This window comes from Dipodomys merriami, unplaced genomic scaffold, assembly GCF_024711535.1.
Source record: "Dipodomys merriami isolate MVZ:Mamm:240054 unplaced genomic scaffold, mDipMer1.0.p SCAF_20, whole genome shotgun sequence".
Classification (NCBI taxonomy): Eukaryota; Metazoa; Chordata; class Mammalia; order Rodentia; family Heteromyidae; genus Dipodomys; species Dipodomys merriami.
Genome location: NW_027203382.1, coordinates 13,176,442 through 13,192,296, shown reverse-complemented (window position 1 = coordinate 13,192,296; position 15,855 = coordinate 13,176,442). Strand labels below are relative to the sequence as shown.

General features: G+C 35.0%; 1 protein-coding gene across 1 annotated transcript in view; it reads left to right on the top strand.

Annotated features, from left to right (window-relative positions):
• The window catches only part of Adgrv1 (adhesion G protein-coupled receptor V1), a 469,087-nt gene that overhangs the window by 16,631 nt on the left and 436,601 nt on the right, over window positions 1-15,855 (top strand). Inside the window, exons 10-16 of the mRNA XM_070031103.1 lie at window positions 1,546-1,769; window positions 7,431-7,557; window positions 7,643-7,825; window positions 8,737-8,917; window positions 11,771-11,934; window positions 13,557-13,680; window positions 14,813-15,079. Of these exons, the coding sequence (XP_069887204.1) occupies window positions 1,546-1,769; window positions 7,431-7,557; window positions 7,643-7,825; window positions 8,737-8,917; window positions 11,771-11,934; window positions 13,557-13,680; window positions 14,813-15,079 (1,270 nt within the window). The remainder of the gene's footprint in view (window positions 1-1,545; window positions 1,770-7,430; window positions 7,558-7,642; window positions 7,826-8,736; window positions 8,918-11,770; window positions 11,935-13,556; window positions 13,681-14,812; window positions 15,080-15,855) is intronic.

Here is a 15,855-nt window from a genome sequence, read left to right as displayed (position 1 = left end):
ATGTGTGTGTGTATATATAAATTGTATAATATATTATATATTACAATAAGATATATTATTTGTATATATTTGTATATATATTATTTGTATATATTATTTGTATAAAATATATAATTTACACACAAGTGCATATATAGTAATATATAAACCAATGAATATAACTGCTTATTTATTCTACTATTTATATATCCTGTTATAATATATATGGCTGTTATATATATTACTGTTACTTTGGCTAGGTATATATAATATGTAATAAAATATTATATAACATATAATATAATAATGAAATTGTAATATATAACATGTATGAAATTCTGTGTATTTCAAAACTGACATGTAAAAATCAAAGATACAAGATGATATCTATCTTAGCAGTGTAAAGAAAATAGCATCTGTTTGATTATACTGTGTATATTCATTGAAAAGAGTTCATCATGGTCTATATATTTATGTACTTAAAATGTGCTTCATAAGAACACAACTACCAAATAGAGCTTGTTTCAGAATTAGTATAATATTGTCCATTTATTTAGCTTGTTCTGTGGCAAGATCAGGAAGTACTTCTTGCCACATCTTGCAAAACTGGGAATCAGTAGCTTTGTTTCACATGCAAAAATCTAGATTAGAGAGGTTAAACAACTTGCACAAAGTAACCAAGTCATGATTCATTATTCAGTTTTATTTTTACTGTTTTTATTGTGTTGGCTAGTAACATTTTCTCACTTTGCTTTGTATCATTTTTCAATATTTGTACATAATGCTTTCTAGTTTTAATGACAAAGTTTATTTTCCAATTTATGTTCTGATATTGAATTCTTTTTTTAGAGAACCTCTGAGAAAAAACAATATTTAGCAAGATTGTTCTACTTTCTTCAGGATTCTCTAGCTTTAAATACCTTTGTCTTTCTATTAAGACAAATCCTTGTTAGATATGAGGGTTAATTGTATAGATTTTTTTTTTTTTTTTTTTTTTTTTTTGCTGGTCCTGGGCACTGTCACTTTGCTTCTTTGTGCTCATGGCTAGCACTCTACCACTTGAACCACAGAGCCATTTCTGGCCTTTTCTGAGTAGTTTATTGCAGATAAGCATCTCAAGGACTTTCCTTGAGGTTGGCTTCAAACCATAATCCTCAGATCTCAGCCTTCTGAGTAGTTAGGATTACAGTCATTATCCACTGGTGCCTGACTACATTTCTTTCCTTTTTTTGTTGTTTTGGTATTGATGCTTGAATTCATAGCTTTGTGCTTTCCAGGCAAACTCTAAGGACTTGCATGATGAATCCAGCTCTTTTTGTTTTTATTGGTCTTTTTCTTTCTCCTTTTTTTCTTTTTAATACTTTTGCCCAGGCTGGTTTTGAAGGGCAATCCTATCTCTGTCTCCCAAGTGCGAGTATTAGAAGCATATAACACCACTGTTTTTAATTGTTATTAATGTCACTTAATAGTTTACTTCATATAAAGAATACATATTCACATGTATGTGAGGACTGGCAAACTCAACCTTATTTTAGAACTTGGTCTTCTTTTATTTTTTAAAATAAGGTGTACATTCCCTTACATCGCGATGGAACTGATGGCCAAGCTACTGTCTACTGGAGTTTGAAGCCTTCTGCCTTTAATTCAAGAGTGGTAACCATGGATGATTTGGATCCCTTTAATGGCTCTGTTGTATTTTTATCTGGTCAAAGTGACACAACAATCAACCTTACTGTCAAGGGTGATGACATACCGGAAATGAATGAAACTCTCACACTTTCTTTAGACAGGTAAGAGCCCACTCACATAACTCCTTGTGACCTTTGTGAGTGTGTTCTCTAGATAACCTTGATTTTCATTTTATTCTTTTCTCCATTTGAAGTAATGCTATTTGTATAAAGAAACATTGAATAGAGGATTTACAGCAGGTATTAAAGAAATCTGAAGCAAAGCCAATTTGATTCTTTATGAAAAGCAACAGGCACTAGTCATATACTTGAATTGTTAAGTTACACAAATCTCTGTTTTTCTGTAGGGGAGCAGGTTAGAACTTTTTCAAGTACTAAAGCATTATCTTTAATAATGAATAAAGCAATTAATCTTTATTTTCTGTTTTTAACATGGAATTTAAACATTGAATTATGTTTATTTCCTAGAGAATCAAAATTAATCAAATTAAAGGGGCAACTTTTCATTCATAATAGCAAGTTACTAAGCATTTCTCAGAAGTCACTTTATAGTAAGAAACTTTTACAGTTGTTTTTATAATATACAGAAATCTCTAAAAATAAACACTACTGAGTTTAATTAGATAATGATTAAAACAAAACAAAACAAAAACCAAAGACTAGACCTGGTAGTTTATGCTTGTAATCCCACTTATTTGACAGGTAAATCAGGATAGTTGAGGTCTGAGTCTAATAGAGGCAGGAAGTTGAAATCCTTATGTCAAGAACAAGCTGGGTGTGGTGATATGCCTCTGTGTACCCAGATACTAGAAAGCTGGTGTAGGTAGAATGATTGTAGGTGGGGGCCGGCCATGGGCAGAATGTAGACATATTGGAAAAATAACAGGTAAAACTGGCTGAGAGCATGGCTCAATTGGTATAGTGCTTGTCTAGCAAAGTTAAGCCCCCACATTCAAATCCTAGTACTGCCAAACTTAAAAAGTAAAAGTAAAACAAATCCAAAAAGTACAAGGCAAAAACAGTTTTTTAAAAATGAATTTTGATACAATATAAGGAAAGTTAATGTAATGTTAAGATACTGTACATTCTTATTTAGAAATAGTGAAATCCATAGGTAAATTTGAGACATCTGTGTTCTATAGTAATTACTTTAGTAATAAGAATTGTTTTATGTAATCCATGGACTTTTCTGTATTTTATAATTAACTATTACTATATCCTCTTTTGAAGGTATTTTCTTCAAACATATTTATAGAAATGAGTGATTTATTTATTTATTTATTTATTTATTTATTTATTTATTTATCAGTCGTGGGGCTTGAACTCTGGGCCTAGGCACTGTCCCTGAGCTCTTCAGATCAAGGCTGGCACTCTACCACTTGAGCCACTGTGCCATTTCTGGTTTTATGAGTGGTTTATTGGAGATAAGAGTCTCACGGACTTTCCTGCTCAAGCTGGCTTTGAACCGTGATCCTCAGATCTCAGCCTCCTGAATAGTTAGTATTACAGGCGTGAGCTACTGGCACTTGGTGATTTTTATTTTTGTATTAATGAATACAGAGAACAAATCTATGAGGGTCATTATTTGCCCTCAGAACCATGCTATGTTTGTTTATTGTCTTTCTTTCATAAAAAGTAAAAACAATGAAAGTGAAGAGCGCAAACTAAATGCAAGTGTGTGTACCTGCAAGTGCACTCGGTGCATACACACACATACACACACAGTGTCTACAGTGTCTAATAGATATAGTTTTTATATAGTTTACAGAATTAATCTTAGGAAAGCTATTTTACATGTCAAAAATCAGTATAATACAAGCTAGGAACCATTCTTTTTATCTTTTTTTTCTTTATTAAGCTTTAATATCTCTTAAATCAGTGAATAATCTTGCAGAAACTAAACAATAATCAGCAGTGATTATAAGTTGGAACTGTAGGAGTTGGAAGCTAAGCTTTGTTAACTTACCTCAGAATGCCTGCTCTTAACTGAATGTTTAAAGATTATTTTAGATTTTACTTGCAAAACATTTAGTGATAATTTTTTGTTTCCTTCAAAATTGTAATTTTGAGTTTTGTCATATGAGCATTTGAAATTAACATAATTTTAATGTGTCTTGCTTTTCTCTCCCCCATCTCTCTATGGATGCAAATGATAGACTATTTCAGAAATTATTAGTTCTTTTCTTTCTATGTTTTTAATTATAAAAATAGTGTACAGAGGGGTGACAGTTACACGAGTAAGGTAATGAGTACATTTCCTATTGAGCATTGTTACCTCTTCCTTTGTTTTTCCCCTACCATCCCTTCCATCTCCACCTCCCCAAGTTGTAAAGTTCATTTTCTACATAGTGTCTTTCATTGTTACAATGGGTCATCCTGCTAGTTCTTTTGTAATAGAAGAAATTAATTAAAATGTATGCTACGGTGTGTTCATTCAATTAGTAATTAGTGTATTATAAAGAATAAGCAAATTACAAAGGAGAAGGCTGCAATGCTTGATAAGAAATGTACTCATTATCTTGCCCATGTAATTGTAACCCCTCTGTGTAGTATGTTCACAATAAAAATAAAAAAATTAAAAAAAGAATAAGCAAATTACATTGAAGCATGAAAACATTTAGTTAAATAATAAAAATAAAATTTATGATTTGAAAGGGTCTGTGTTAGCAGATCCTTCTTGTAATTTTGTGGATTGGTAGCAAAAGTTAAGTGAAACAATAAATGCACAATAGGAGGTGTGACTGATTGAGGGGCTCACAATACAACCTTCTCATAAAATAGAGTTATACTTCTTATTAGGGCATAGTTTACAATTTTCTTGAAATGTTAAATGCAAACTTAAATTCTTTGTATTTCAGGTTAAGATAATAAAAATTTCTCTTACACTAAATAATTAGTTGCTTTCAATACCATAGTCTCTAATCTTCTCCAAATCACAAATAATCAGAAGGAATTTAAGTATGTGATATGAAGCTCCATATTTATTAATGATGCATTTGACTTAAACATTATACTCAAAAATGCCTTTACATTTTGATAGAGCTTTGCATGGCAATTTGAAAACAAGAGACATTGTTGAGATTGGAAAAAGTATATCTATTTCCTGATATATAATTGTAATGAAAACTTATTGTGATATTCTATGACTTCTTGAATATGTTTTTGCATAAACCATATCAGGTGTAGATTTTTTGCTACAGAATTTTAATGTTTCTAACTCAACAAAAGCCATTAGATCTAAGGATGGAGTTTTAAAAATCTAATTAAAACTACTATGTAAATATGAGTAGGGATGAGTGAAATGTGCTCAGGTGCCAATGTGTAAAGTAGGCACAATTCTTGGCAGACACAAGCACCATAGAGGAGGCGGGAAAGGAAAGCCTTGAATAGACCTTGATATGCTGGCTGGCCATGAGGTCAACTTCCATAATTGAGCACTGTTCAACCTCTTCCGAGCATTTTTCACTGACAAAGAACACTGTGCATAATTCCCAGAAAGCAAACATTACAGGGTCCTGGAGGAAACAAGAAAGCTTTCTTTAGCCTTATTTTTATCCTGTTGTGCTAAGTTTCTAGAAATATTGGTGAGCTTTTTGGCAAATGGTGCCTCTGCCTCCTTTTTCCTCCCTCCCACGGTGTTTTCTATGTTGACAGGGTAGAAACAGAAAGATTTGTCGTGTATTTTGGGTAAGTGTTCAAAGATAATACCTTGTTTTCGGTGATTTGTCATTTTGTTTTTTTTAAGTGCTTGTGTTTGGATGAGATGGAGGGAGTTCTGCATGGTCCTAGATCCTGAGAAATGTTCCTTGTCCCGTGCATGCTGTGTATGTGATTTCAACATATCATTTGAAGCTCTGAGGGAGGGGGTTCTTAAGTTTTCAGTTAGGAATGTGATTAAGATATTTAATAAAATGTCTAGCCAGCTCCGGTGGCTCATGCCTATAATCCTAACTATTTAGGAGGCTGAGATCCGAGGATTGCCATTCAAAGTCAGCTTAGGCAGGAAGGTCCCCATGAGACTCTTATGTCTAATTATCCACTCAATAACCAGAAGTGGAGCTGTAGCTTAAAGTGATGGAGTGTTAGCCTTGAGCAAAAAAGCTCAGGGACTGACAGGAAAAAAAAGTCTAACAATTAGTGTTATCACGTATTTTGAAGAACTTTAATTCTGAAGAATATTTTAAATTTTCTAAATGTTTACAGATAACCTAGGGAATAGTTAATAATGTACTTTATTTGTGAAATTATGAATCGCATCTTGTTTAACAGGCATTTAACACTTTTCTTACTTTTCTGAGTTTATTTATGCTTTCATGCATGTTTTATATAGAACTTTTCAAAATTTACCTTTTACTTATGGGTGGCATATTTTAAGACAGTTAAGAAATTCTATTGTTTAATGCTTGGAGTAAATTTTTATAGGTTACAGTTGTGTGTGTGTGTGTGTGTGTGTGTGTGTGTGTGTGTGTGTGTGTGCGTGCTAGTACCATCACTTGAAATCAGGGTCTCACCTTCTTGCTTAGATTTTTTTCCCTAGAGCTGGTAATGTACCATTTGAACCACAGCTCCACTTCCAGTTTTTTGCTGGTTAATTGGAGATAAGATTCTCAGAGACTTTCCTACTTTGGCTGGTTTTGAACCACTGTCCTCAGATCTCAGTCTTTGAGTAGCTAGCATAACAAGCATGAGCCACCAATGCCTGGTTATATTTTTCATTTAGATTTAGAGTTCTTACCTACTAGGTTATGTGAATACAGGAACTTTAAATTATAAGATATTAATGTAAGAGTAATGGGGACAAATTTATATGGAAAAATCATTGTCATTAGCAACAAAATAATAATTATACTGCTTAGATTCCTCTGTAGTCACTGACATGCTATGTATGGATTCTTAAATTTCTAAAAGCCTATGATGTTTTAAAATATATTTTTATTGTTATTGTAAAGGTGATGTACAGAGGGGTCACAGTCACATACATCAGGTAAAGGGTACATTCCTTTTTGAACAATGTCACATCTCCCCCCCACCACTTTTTCCTTCCTTTCCCCACCCACAAATTATATAGTTCATTTTCAACATAGTGTCCAGTGAATATCCCTGTTGCATTTGTTAACCCTTTGTCACACCTTTTCTGTGCCTCCTTTACCCTCCCTAAAACAGATAAATTTACAGGTAAGACAAAGGGTACAGAAAACAAAAAGAGCAACAAAGAAAAAAAAAACAGAGAACCCTGTTTTCATTTCTTGGGGTTCATTTTGGTAAATACCATTTTATCTTATCATATGCACATAGTTATTGAACCTTAGTGATCCTCTCCTAAAAATACCTTCCTTTAGTTTCACTGTGTGAATGTCTAGAGATCTGTGTAATTTATCATGTCCCAGTGTATCTTTTGTCTTTGAGGTCCACATATGAGTATGTTTTAGTTCAATAGGAGTGACATTCGGAAAGATTCAGAGAAGCTTTCAAGATGGAAAATTCTTAAGAGTTTTCTGGCCTTTAAGCTCTCAGATTCTTGCATTTCTTTGATCAATTCTAATGATAGACTGATATCTAAGATACAAGGAATCCAGAAGTAATTGTTCTGTAAGTGTTCTGAATAAGACCATTATTGTCATAGATGATTTTAATATATGTACATTCACATTAAGGTGTTGTTTCTAATTATTTCCCTTTTATTATCTGGGAGAGCTGTAGTAGAGCAAAATTCAGCAGTATTACTATAGGGAGTGCCTCTCTTTACTCTTCTGACTTCTCCAGGGCCAGCGTGGAAAATCAAGTGCTAAAATCTGGATATACCAGTCGCGACCTAGTTATTTTGGAAAATGATGATCCCGGGGGAGTTTTTGAATTTTGTCCTTCTTCCAGAGGACCCTATGTCATAAAGGTAAGCTTGAACCTTCCACTGGGCCCTCAGCTGCGGAAGGATGAGTTAAAATGACTCCCACTTTCGTGGGTCTTGTTTTTGAAAGGAAGGAGAAGCTGTAGAGCTCCACATCATGCGTTCCAGGGGAGCTCTGGTAAAACAGTTCCTGCACTACAGAGTGGAGCCACGAGATGGTGAATTCTACGGGAACATGGGGGTCTTAGAATTTAAGCCCGGCGAAAGAGAAATAGTGATCACCTTACTGACCAGACTGGACAGCATACCAGAGGTATTTGCTTTTGTGGAAAGTTGATAGTCTTTGTTATAAATATTTTGAACATTGTTACGAAAGCTACAGGATGAGAAATGGGTTTGTTTGGAAATTTAAAAAAAAATGCTTAAGAACCCAAAATGTTTCAGATGAACTGTTTTTGTCCTATGAAGAGAAATGCCCAAAGCAAACCAACTGAGACTTCACTGTGTGATCAAGTTTCATCTCTTTTTATCTTTATTTGTATTTTTTATCTTTATGTGTATTATCTTTATTTGTATTATTTATATAAGCTGTTTTAATGGAAATTTTAGTGATGTGGTTTTGAATTGAAAGTTAACTATACAATCTTTTTTGTACTAGTTCATGGACTTGAACTCAGGCCCTGGACACTGTTCTTGAGCTATTTTGTTCAAAGCTAGCACTTGACCATTTGAGCCACATCTCCACTTTCGTGGACTTTCCTGCCCAGGCTGGCTTTAAACCATGATCCTCAGCTTTCAGCCTCCTGAGTAGTTGGGATTGCAGACATTAGCCACTGGTGCCTGGCTACAATCACTTTTAAAAGGAAACAAATACGTTTATGTTAGCATGTCCACATATAGCTTTGCTATGTTTACACTTCAATGCACCTGCAGCTTACATATTTCTCTTCTTTACTCTTGTTAAAGGACTACTAGTTCATCCATGAATATGACTCATTCCTACTTTAGAATTATACCATTGTTTATCTTTTTCCTTTCAGGATGATGCAGGCTTACGTTTTGTGTTTCTTAATTGGTAGCTATTTTTTTCTAGAACTATCAGCTCTTTTGTCTTTTAAATAATTTGTATGCTTATGAAAAATTAAATATATAATCATTGAGTACATACATATTTTCTGTAGAAATTAGTTTCCCATCTATCCTAATTTGCCATCTTGGTTACAGTTGGACGAGCACTATTGGGTGGTTCTCAGCAGCCATGGTGAAAGGGAGAGCAAACTGGGAAGTACGACAGTTGTCAACATAACAATTCTAAAAAATGATGATCCTCATGGGATTATAGAATTTGTTGCTGATGGTATAACTATGATGATAAATGAAAGCAAAGGAGATGATACCTACAGTGGTAATTTATTTTACTTTTTATATTTTATTTCTATTTACTAAAGAAGAAAGTTGTCATTTTTTAGTTTACATCTTTAGTAAATAAATATTTTTATTGTAAAGACATTGTACAGATGGGTAACAGTTACATGAGTAAGGTAATGAGGACATTTCCTATTGAGCATTGTTATCCATCCTTTGTTTTTTCCCTACTATCCCTTCTCTCTCCACCTCCCCATTCCTCCCCAACACTAAGTTGTAAAGTTTGTTTTCAACATAGTGTCTTATACATCTCATTGTTATAATGGGTCAACCTGTATCCTTGTTTCAGCATTTTGTTATTTCCATTCCCCTCCCAAGTTAGAAAAAAATGTATATACAAGATGCAGGTGGGGGGGGAAGGGGGGAAAGGAGAAGGATTGGGATTGGGTGGGAGGGCAGGAGGCTGGGAAGGGATGTGAAGGGTAAACCAAAGGAGGAGGCTGCAATGCTTGGTAAGAAATGTACGCATTATCCTGCCCATGTAATTGTAACCCCTCTGTACAGTATGTTCACAAATAAAATAAAATTAAAAAAAAAAGATGCAGGGCACCAGAATCAAATACAGTGACAACAGTGATTATACCATGGGATAAGAACATACAAAAGAAACAAAAACAAAATCGCATAGTACATTAAAACCAAGATTGACAATGAAAAAAACCTCTTGAGTCCCTATCTTGAGGTTCATTTCAATTAGCATCATCTTATATGGTCATATATACATAGCTTTTTGGCGTTTTCTGCTTGTCTGGTAAGATTATCCTAGATATATACTAGTTATTGCAAATAAGGGAAACCATGGGACCTATGTTTCATTGGAACTGGCTTACTTCACTTAATGGAATTTTTTCCAAGTCTTTCCATTTCCTAACAAATGGGGCAATATCATTTTTTGTGATGGAGGCATAGAATTCCATTATATATATATCACATTTTCTTGATCCATTAAACGACTGAAGAGCATCTGGGTTGGTTCCATATCTTAGCGATAGTGAATAATGCTGCGATAAACATAGTTGTGCTGATAGCTTTAGTATGTCCTTTTTGTGATCTTTTGGGTAAACGTTCCAAAGTGGGATTGCTGGATCATAGGGGAGCTCTAGGTGCAGTCTTTTAAGGAGCCTCAATACTGATTTATATATATATATATATATATATATATATATATATATATATATATATATACACACACATATATTTGTATATATACATTTATATACATATATATATATATATATATATATATTTGTTTTTGTGCTGGTACTAGAGCTTGAACTCAGGGCTTAACATTCTTGCCTGACTTTTTCTGTCATGACTGGTGGTCTACCATGTGAGCCTTCAGTTTGGTGCTTTTTTTTTTTTTTTTTTGCTAGTTAACTGGACACACAAATCAGATAGATTCATCTGCTTGTCTGGCATTGAAACTTGATCCTCACATCTCAGCCTTCTGAGCAGTTACATTTATATTTATTTATTTATTTATTTATTTATTTTGCTTATGTGGTACTGAGGAATCGAACCCAGGGCCTCTGGCATGCAAGGCAAGCGCTCTACCACTGAGCCACCTTCCCAGCCGCGAGCAGTTACATTTATAGACATGAGCCATCTGCGCCCAGCTGTAACAAGTTATTTTGAATTGTCCATTCTACTTCAGAAACCACATGTAGTAAATAAATTTAGTATTGCTCATTTTTATTTCTTACATAGTATAGTTGATCTTTCATATTCATAGCTAGATGGTTTCAAGGAGTCCACTACTTAGGAAAAACAGTGAAATGTACAGGATGCATATAGCTCTCTGAGGTACTATGGATGCTTAGGTTTCCCATGAATGGCTCACAATTCCTGCTAAAGATATGCTGCCTTTAAACAAATCTAAAAATTTCACTTTTTAAAAAACTTAAACCCATTAACTTCTACTTTGCTTTTCAGTCAGCATTTATTTCTGGGAGGCAGATTGTCACAAAATTAAGGACAGGGAAACACTCAGCAGATCATAGAATGATTTAAACACAAGTGACAATATTTGGAGTTGACTGAGAACTTCTGCACATTAATTGAGCTGTGTAATGCACACATGAACATTTAATTGTTTTGGAAATTTCTTTTGATTTTTAAAATTATTATTGTTTTGATCAGCCATGGTCAAAACAGTGTTATAAATAAATCTATGAACACTTCATACTTACCTAAACATTGTGATGATACTGATAACTGCAGTTGTATTTTGATTTCAGTTCACCAGATGCAGTGCAACTCAGACACTCAAACATTCAAACTGGGTTTATATAATCTTGTGTATTTGAAGACAGGTCTGTCCAAAAAATCACTCTGAGTGGATAGTTCAAACTTCTTCTAAATGCCTTCAGATATGATTTTCCAGATGACTTAAAAAAATTCAAACTGAGGGATGGGAAGGTAGCTCAGTGGTAGAGTGCTTGCCTTGCATGGATGAGGCCCTGGGTTCGATTCCTCAGCAACACATAAGCAGAAAAAGCTGGAAGTGTCACTATGGCTCAAGTGGTAGAGCACTAACCTTGAACTAAAGAGCTGAGGGACAGCACCCAGGCTGAGTTCAGGCCCCATGACCAACAAAAAAAAAATCAAACTGATAGGAGATATTCAGCACATTTACTTTATTGTATTAATTGTATACATACAGAAGGAAGAATAAGCTGTTTTTTAAAATATAAACCTCAGTGGATGTGCTAAAAATATAATTTGGTTTTATTAAAAGGAGTTGGTTTTTTTACTTTTGTTTATTTGAGCAAATTCTTTGCTGGTTTTAAAGTTTAATATATATTCATCTATATGATATGTTTTTATTTCTCAGCTATTTATGGTGTGGTAAGAAATCAAGGCAACTTTGGTGATGTTAATGTATCGTGGGTGGTTAGTCCAGACTTTACACAAGATGTATTTCCTGTACAAGGGACTATTTTCTTTGGAGATCAGGAATTTTCAAAAAATATTACTGTCTACTCCCTTCCAGATGAGGTAAATATTGTACATATTTACTTAGTGTAGTTGCTCAATCATTTTTTGTTTTTGTTTTATTTTGTCTTGGGTGTTGAGAATTGTCTTTAGTCATGTGCATGCTAGGCAAGTATCTTATCAGTGAACTATATTCCTGCTTCAGTCATTATTTTTATTAAATAATTAAATATCTGGTAATTTTTTGTGATGAAAGTATCTGATCAAAAGCTCAATATTTGACCAAAGTAACATTATTTTGGCTTTCCTTGAAAGTATATTTCACTGTTGGAACTGATAGTAGTAGTTTGGGGGATGCTTAAGCACTTGGCTTGTCTTTGAAGTGAAGTCATCTCCTGTGTATCCTGTGGTTCATGCTAAGAACTAGAACCCTCGGCCATAGAATAATGGGCCCAACATAGTCCCTCATCTTACTGATATGAAAGAAAGAACTTAAGAACACTGGAAACCAAACCTTTCTCAGAGGGCTGTGCTGAGAAGAGCTGTGAAGGCTCTTTCTTCCTCATGAGACAAAAATGTAGTGAGGAGAGGACTAGCTCACTAGAGAAAATAAACTAGATAAAAATAAACATGCTACATAGCTTGTTTATTTTTGCCTTCTTTTTTTGGTTTTGTTTGGTTTTATGCTGGTCCTGAGGCTTGAACTCAGTGCCTGGGCACTATTCCTGAGCTTCTTTGGCTGAAGGTTGGTGCTCTACCACTTGAGCAACAGCTCCATTTCCTGCTTATTCTGAGTAGTTTATTGGACATAAGACTCTTATGGGCTTTCCTGCCTGGGCTGGCTTTGCACCATGATCCTCAGATCTCATCCTCCTGAGTAGCTAGGATTACAGATGTGAGCTACCAGCACCTGGCTTATTTTTTTTACCTTCTTTAAGGCACAATGTATTTCCATTACATTTTCACATTAGTCAATATAGCCTTTTGGATTACTGCATCTTATAATGTTTTTGAGAGGGTCTGAGTCATGTAAGAATAGTTTATTCTTTATTTTATTTTATTTTATTTTTGTGCTTATCCTGGAGCTTGAATTAAGGGCCAGAGCACTGTCCCTGAGCTATTATTTACTCAAAGCTAGGGCTCTACCACATAAGCCACAACTTCATTGCTTGCTTTATTTGGTGGCCAATCTTACAGATTTTTCTAGCCTGGCTGTCTTGAAACTGTGATCCTTAGATCTCAGTACCCTGAGTAGGAGGGTCACAGGTGTCTGGCTAAGAATACTTTAGTTTTAGAAGAATTCTTTGACTAAGTGTCTGACTTGGAAATGGAAAAGAATATTTGCATTCATTTTTCTGTATCTCTGCAGATTGAACTTAGAGTCTTCTGCTTATTACTTGGTAGGTGTCCTATTGTTTGGGCTATGCCTCCAGCTCTGCTTTTTGCTGTTTATTTTGGAGATAGAGTCTCATGATCTTTTCTGCTTAGGTGGCTTTGAACCAAGATCCTTTGGATCTCAGCCTTCTGAATAACCAGGATTACAGGCATGAACCATTAGTAGGTTGCTCCAACATTACTTTCTTAAAAGAGTTCATTTTTTTTTGTTTTAAGCATATTGATTTTGGTATATATAGTATAATTATATGGGTGATTCACTTGACTTAGTATGTATAATTTTCCAAAAGATTCCTGAGGAAATGGAAGAATTTACCATTATCTTGCTTAATGCCACTGGGGGAGCTCAAGTGGGGAACAGAACGACTGCCACCCTGAGGATTGGAGGAAACGATGACCCCATCTACTTTGCAGGTGGTATTGCTGTCATATTTGAGTGAGCTTACATCTTAACGAAAGTATGTATGTTTATGTTCAACTGAATCTTTCAGTGAAGTATAATTGCTGCTTACTTAATATATTTTCATGATTCTTAATCTGTTCGAAGTATAATGTGAAACACACAAATAATAACCTGAATATTGTTTTGTGAGCTCTATGTCTAATCTTCTTTATAATTTCAAGATATTTTCTTTCATGTAGAAAAAGACGGTCTTGCTATGTCGAAAAACTAACTTTACAATTTAAGCGTGAGGGGTGGGTGGAAGGGGGGAATTTAGAGATGGGAAGGAAGGGATGGTAGGGGAAAAATAAAGGAGGAGGCAACAATGCTTGATAAGATATGTGCTCATTACCTTGCTCGTGTGATTGTAACCCCTCTGTACAGTATTTTCACAATAAAAAAAACTTTTTTTAAAAAAGAAAAAGGCAATCTTTCACAGGACTACCTTCAATGCAGGGTCTGTTTCTACAGGGCTTGTTATTATAGCTAGACTACAAGAGCTAATATCAAATAGGCATGTGAATCAAGAATCTTTTATTTGTTATTTCACTGTTTTCTAGACTGGTCTTGGGTCACCTGAGACATCCTTTAGTTTTATTTATGCATTTTAATTGGTGTCTAACCCCTCCTTAATTGTTTTTGGTAAATCCCCTATAAAGGTTCATTTACTGATGTAGGAACCTTTAAAATCTCTTGAGTTTTATTGTTACCTGTTCTTAAGCTTCAATGAATAGACACTTTTTGTATTCATCTTATGCTCAGATGCCTGTCAACTGCTGTGGCCAAAATAAAACATAAGATAGTTGGATTGGTTGTCTAACAACTTACAGCTTCAACTTCAAAAGACTTACAAATGAGTGGTCAAAGAATGTCAAGGGGTATATAATTTATTGACAAATTGGGTGCCGAAGACAAGGGATCTTGTAGATATGAAGGCAAGAAGAAGGCCATTGTCAATGTGTTAAGAAAGGCCCTGGCTCAGAGTTGGGAATGGAGCTGATGTGTATTTATCATGCCTGGGTGGCAGAGATAAATGAGAGTGACCTGAATATGTGTTGGTTGAATGTGAAAGGCTTATGTGTTTCTTCTCGGTGGATTTTTCAGAGCCTCGAGTGGTAAGGGTTCAGGAAGGTGAGACCGCCAACTTTACAGTTCTCAGGAATGGATCTGTAGATGTTACCTGCACTGTCCAATATGCTACAAGGGATGGAAAGGCTACTGAAAAAGAGGGAGACTTTGTTCTTGCTGGAAAAGGAGGAGTCCTTGCTTTTGAGACTGGAAGTAGAGAGCAGAGCCTATCTGTATACATTAATGAGGATGGCATTCCAGAAACAGAGGAGCCCTTTTATATAATGCTCTTTAATTCAACAGGTGAGTATTTACTGTTGGGAGGGCAGATCTGCTGTTTCAGCACTTTACTGAGATGACATTAATAGTGGGATCAAGGTAGTGCTTTACTGTCTTCTGTGGCTATTTTAAAGCACAGTTGTTCTGTTACCTTTGTGGAATGATGTTGAGCCAGGTGACTCCTAAAATGTTAACTACTTGGGAGGTGGGTAGCAGGACGGTAGTTTGAGGTCTGCCCAGGCAGAAAGTTACAATGAGTATCTGGACATGGTGGGGCACACCTAATTATTTGAGAGGCTGAGATTAGGAGGATTGTTGTTTCAGGCTAGACTAAATAACAAAAACAATGCTAGTTAACCCCATCTCAACAGAGAAAGCTGAACATAGTAAAATGAATCTGTCCTCCCACTGACAGTAGGAAACATAAACAGCGTAGGTATGAACTGGGTTCATTTCGCTTAACACCATCTTATATGTTCATATGTACATAGCTTTTGGCCTTTTCTGCTTGTCCTATAACATGTACTAGTTATTACAAATAAGGGAAACCATGGGACCTATGTTTCTTTGGGCCTGGCTTACTTCACTTAATATAATTTTTTTCAAGTCTTTCCATTTCCTAACAAATGGGCAATGCCATTCTTTCTGATGGAGGCATAGAATTCCATTGTGTATATATACCATATTTTCTTGATCCATTCATCTATTGAGGGGCATCTGGGTTGGTTCCATATCTTAGCTATGGTACATAATGCTGCGATAAACATAGTTGTGCTGGTAGACTTGATCTTCACTAGCCA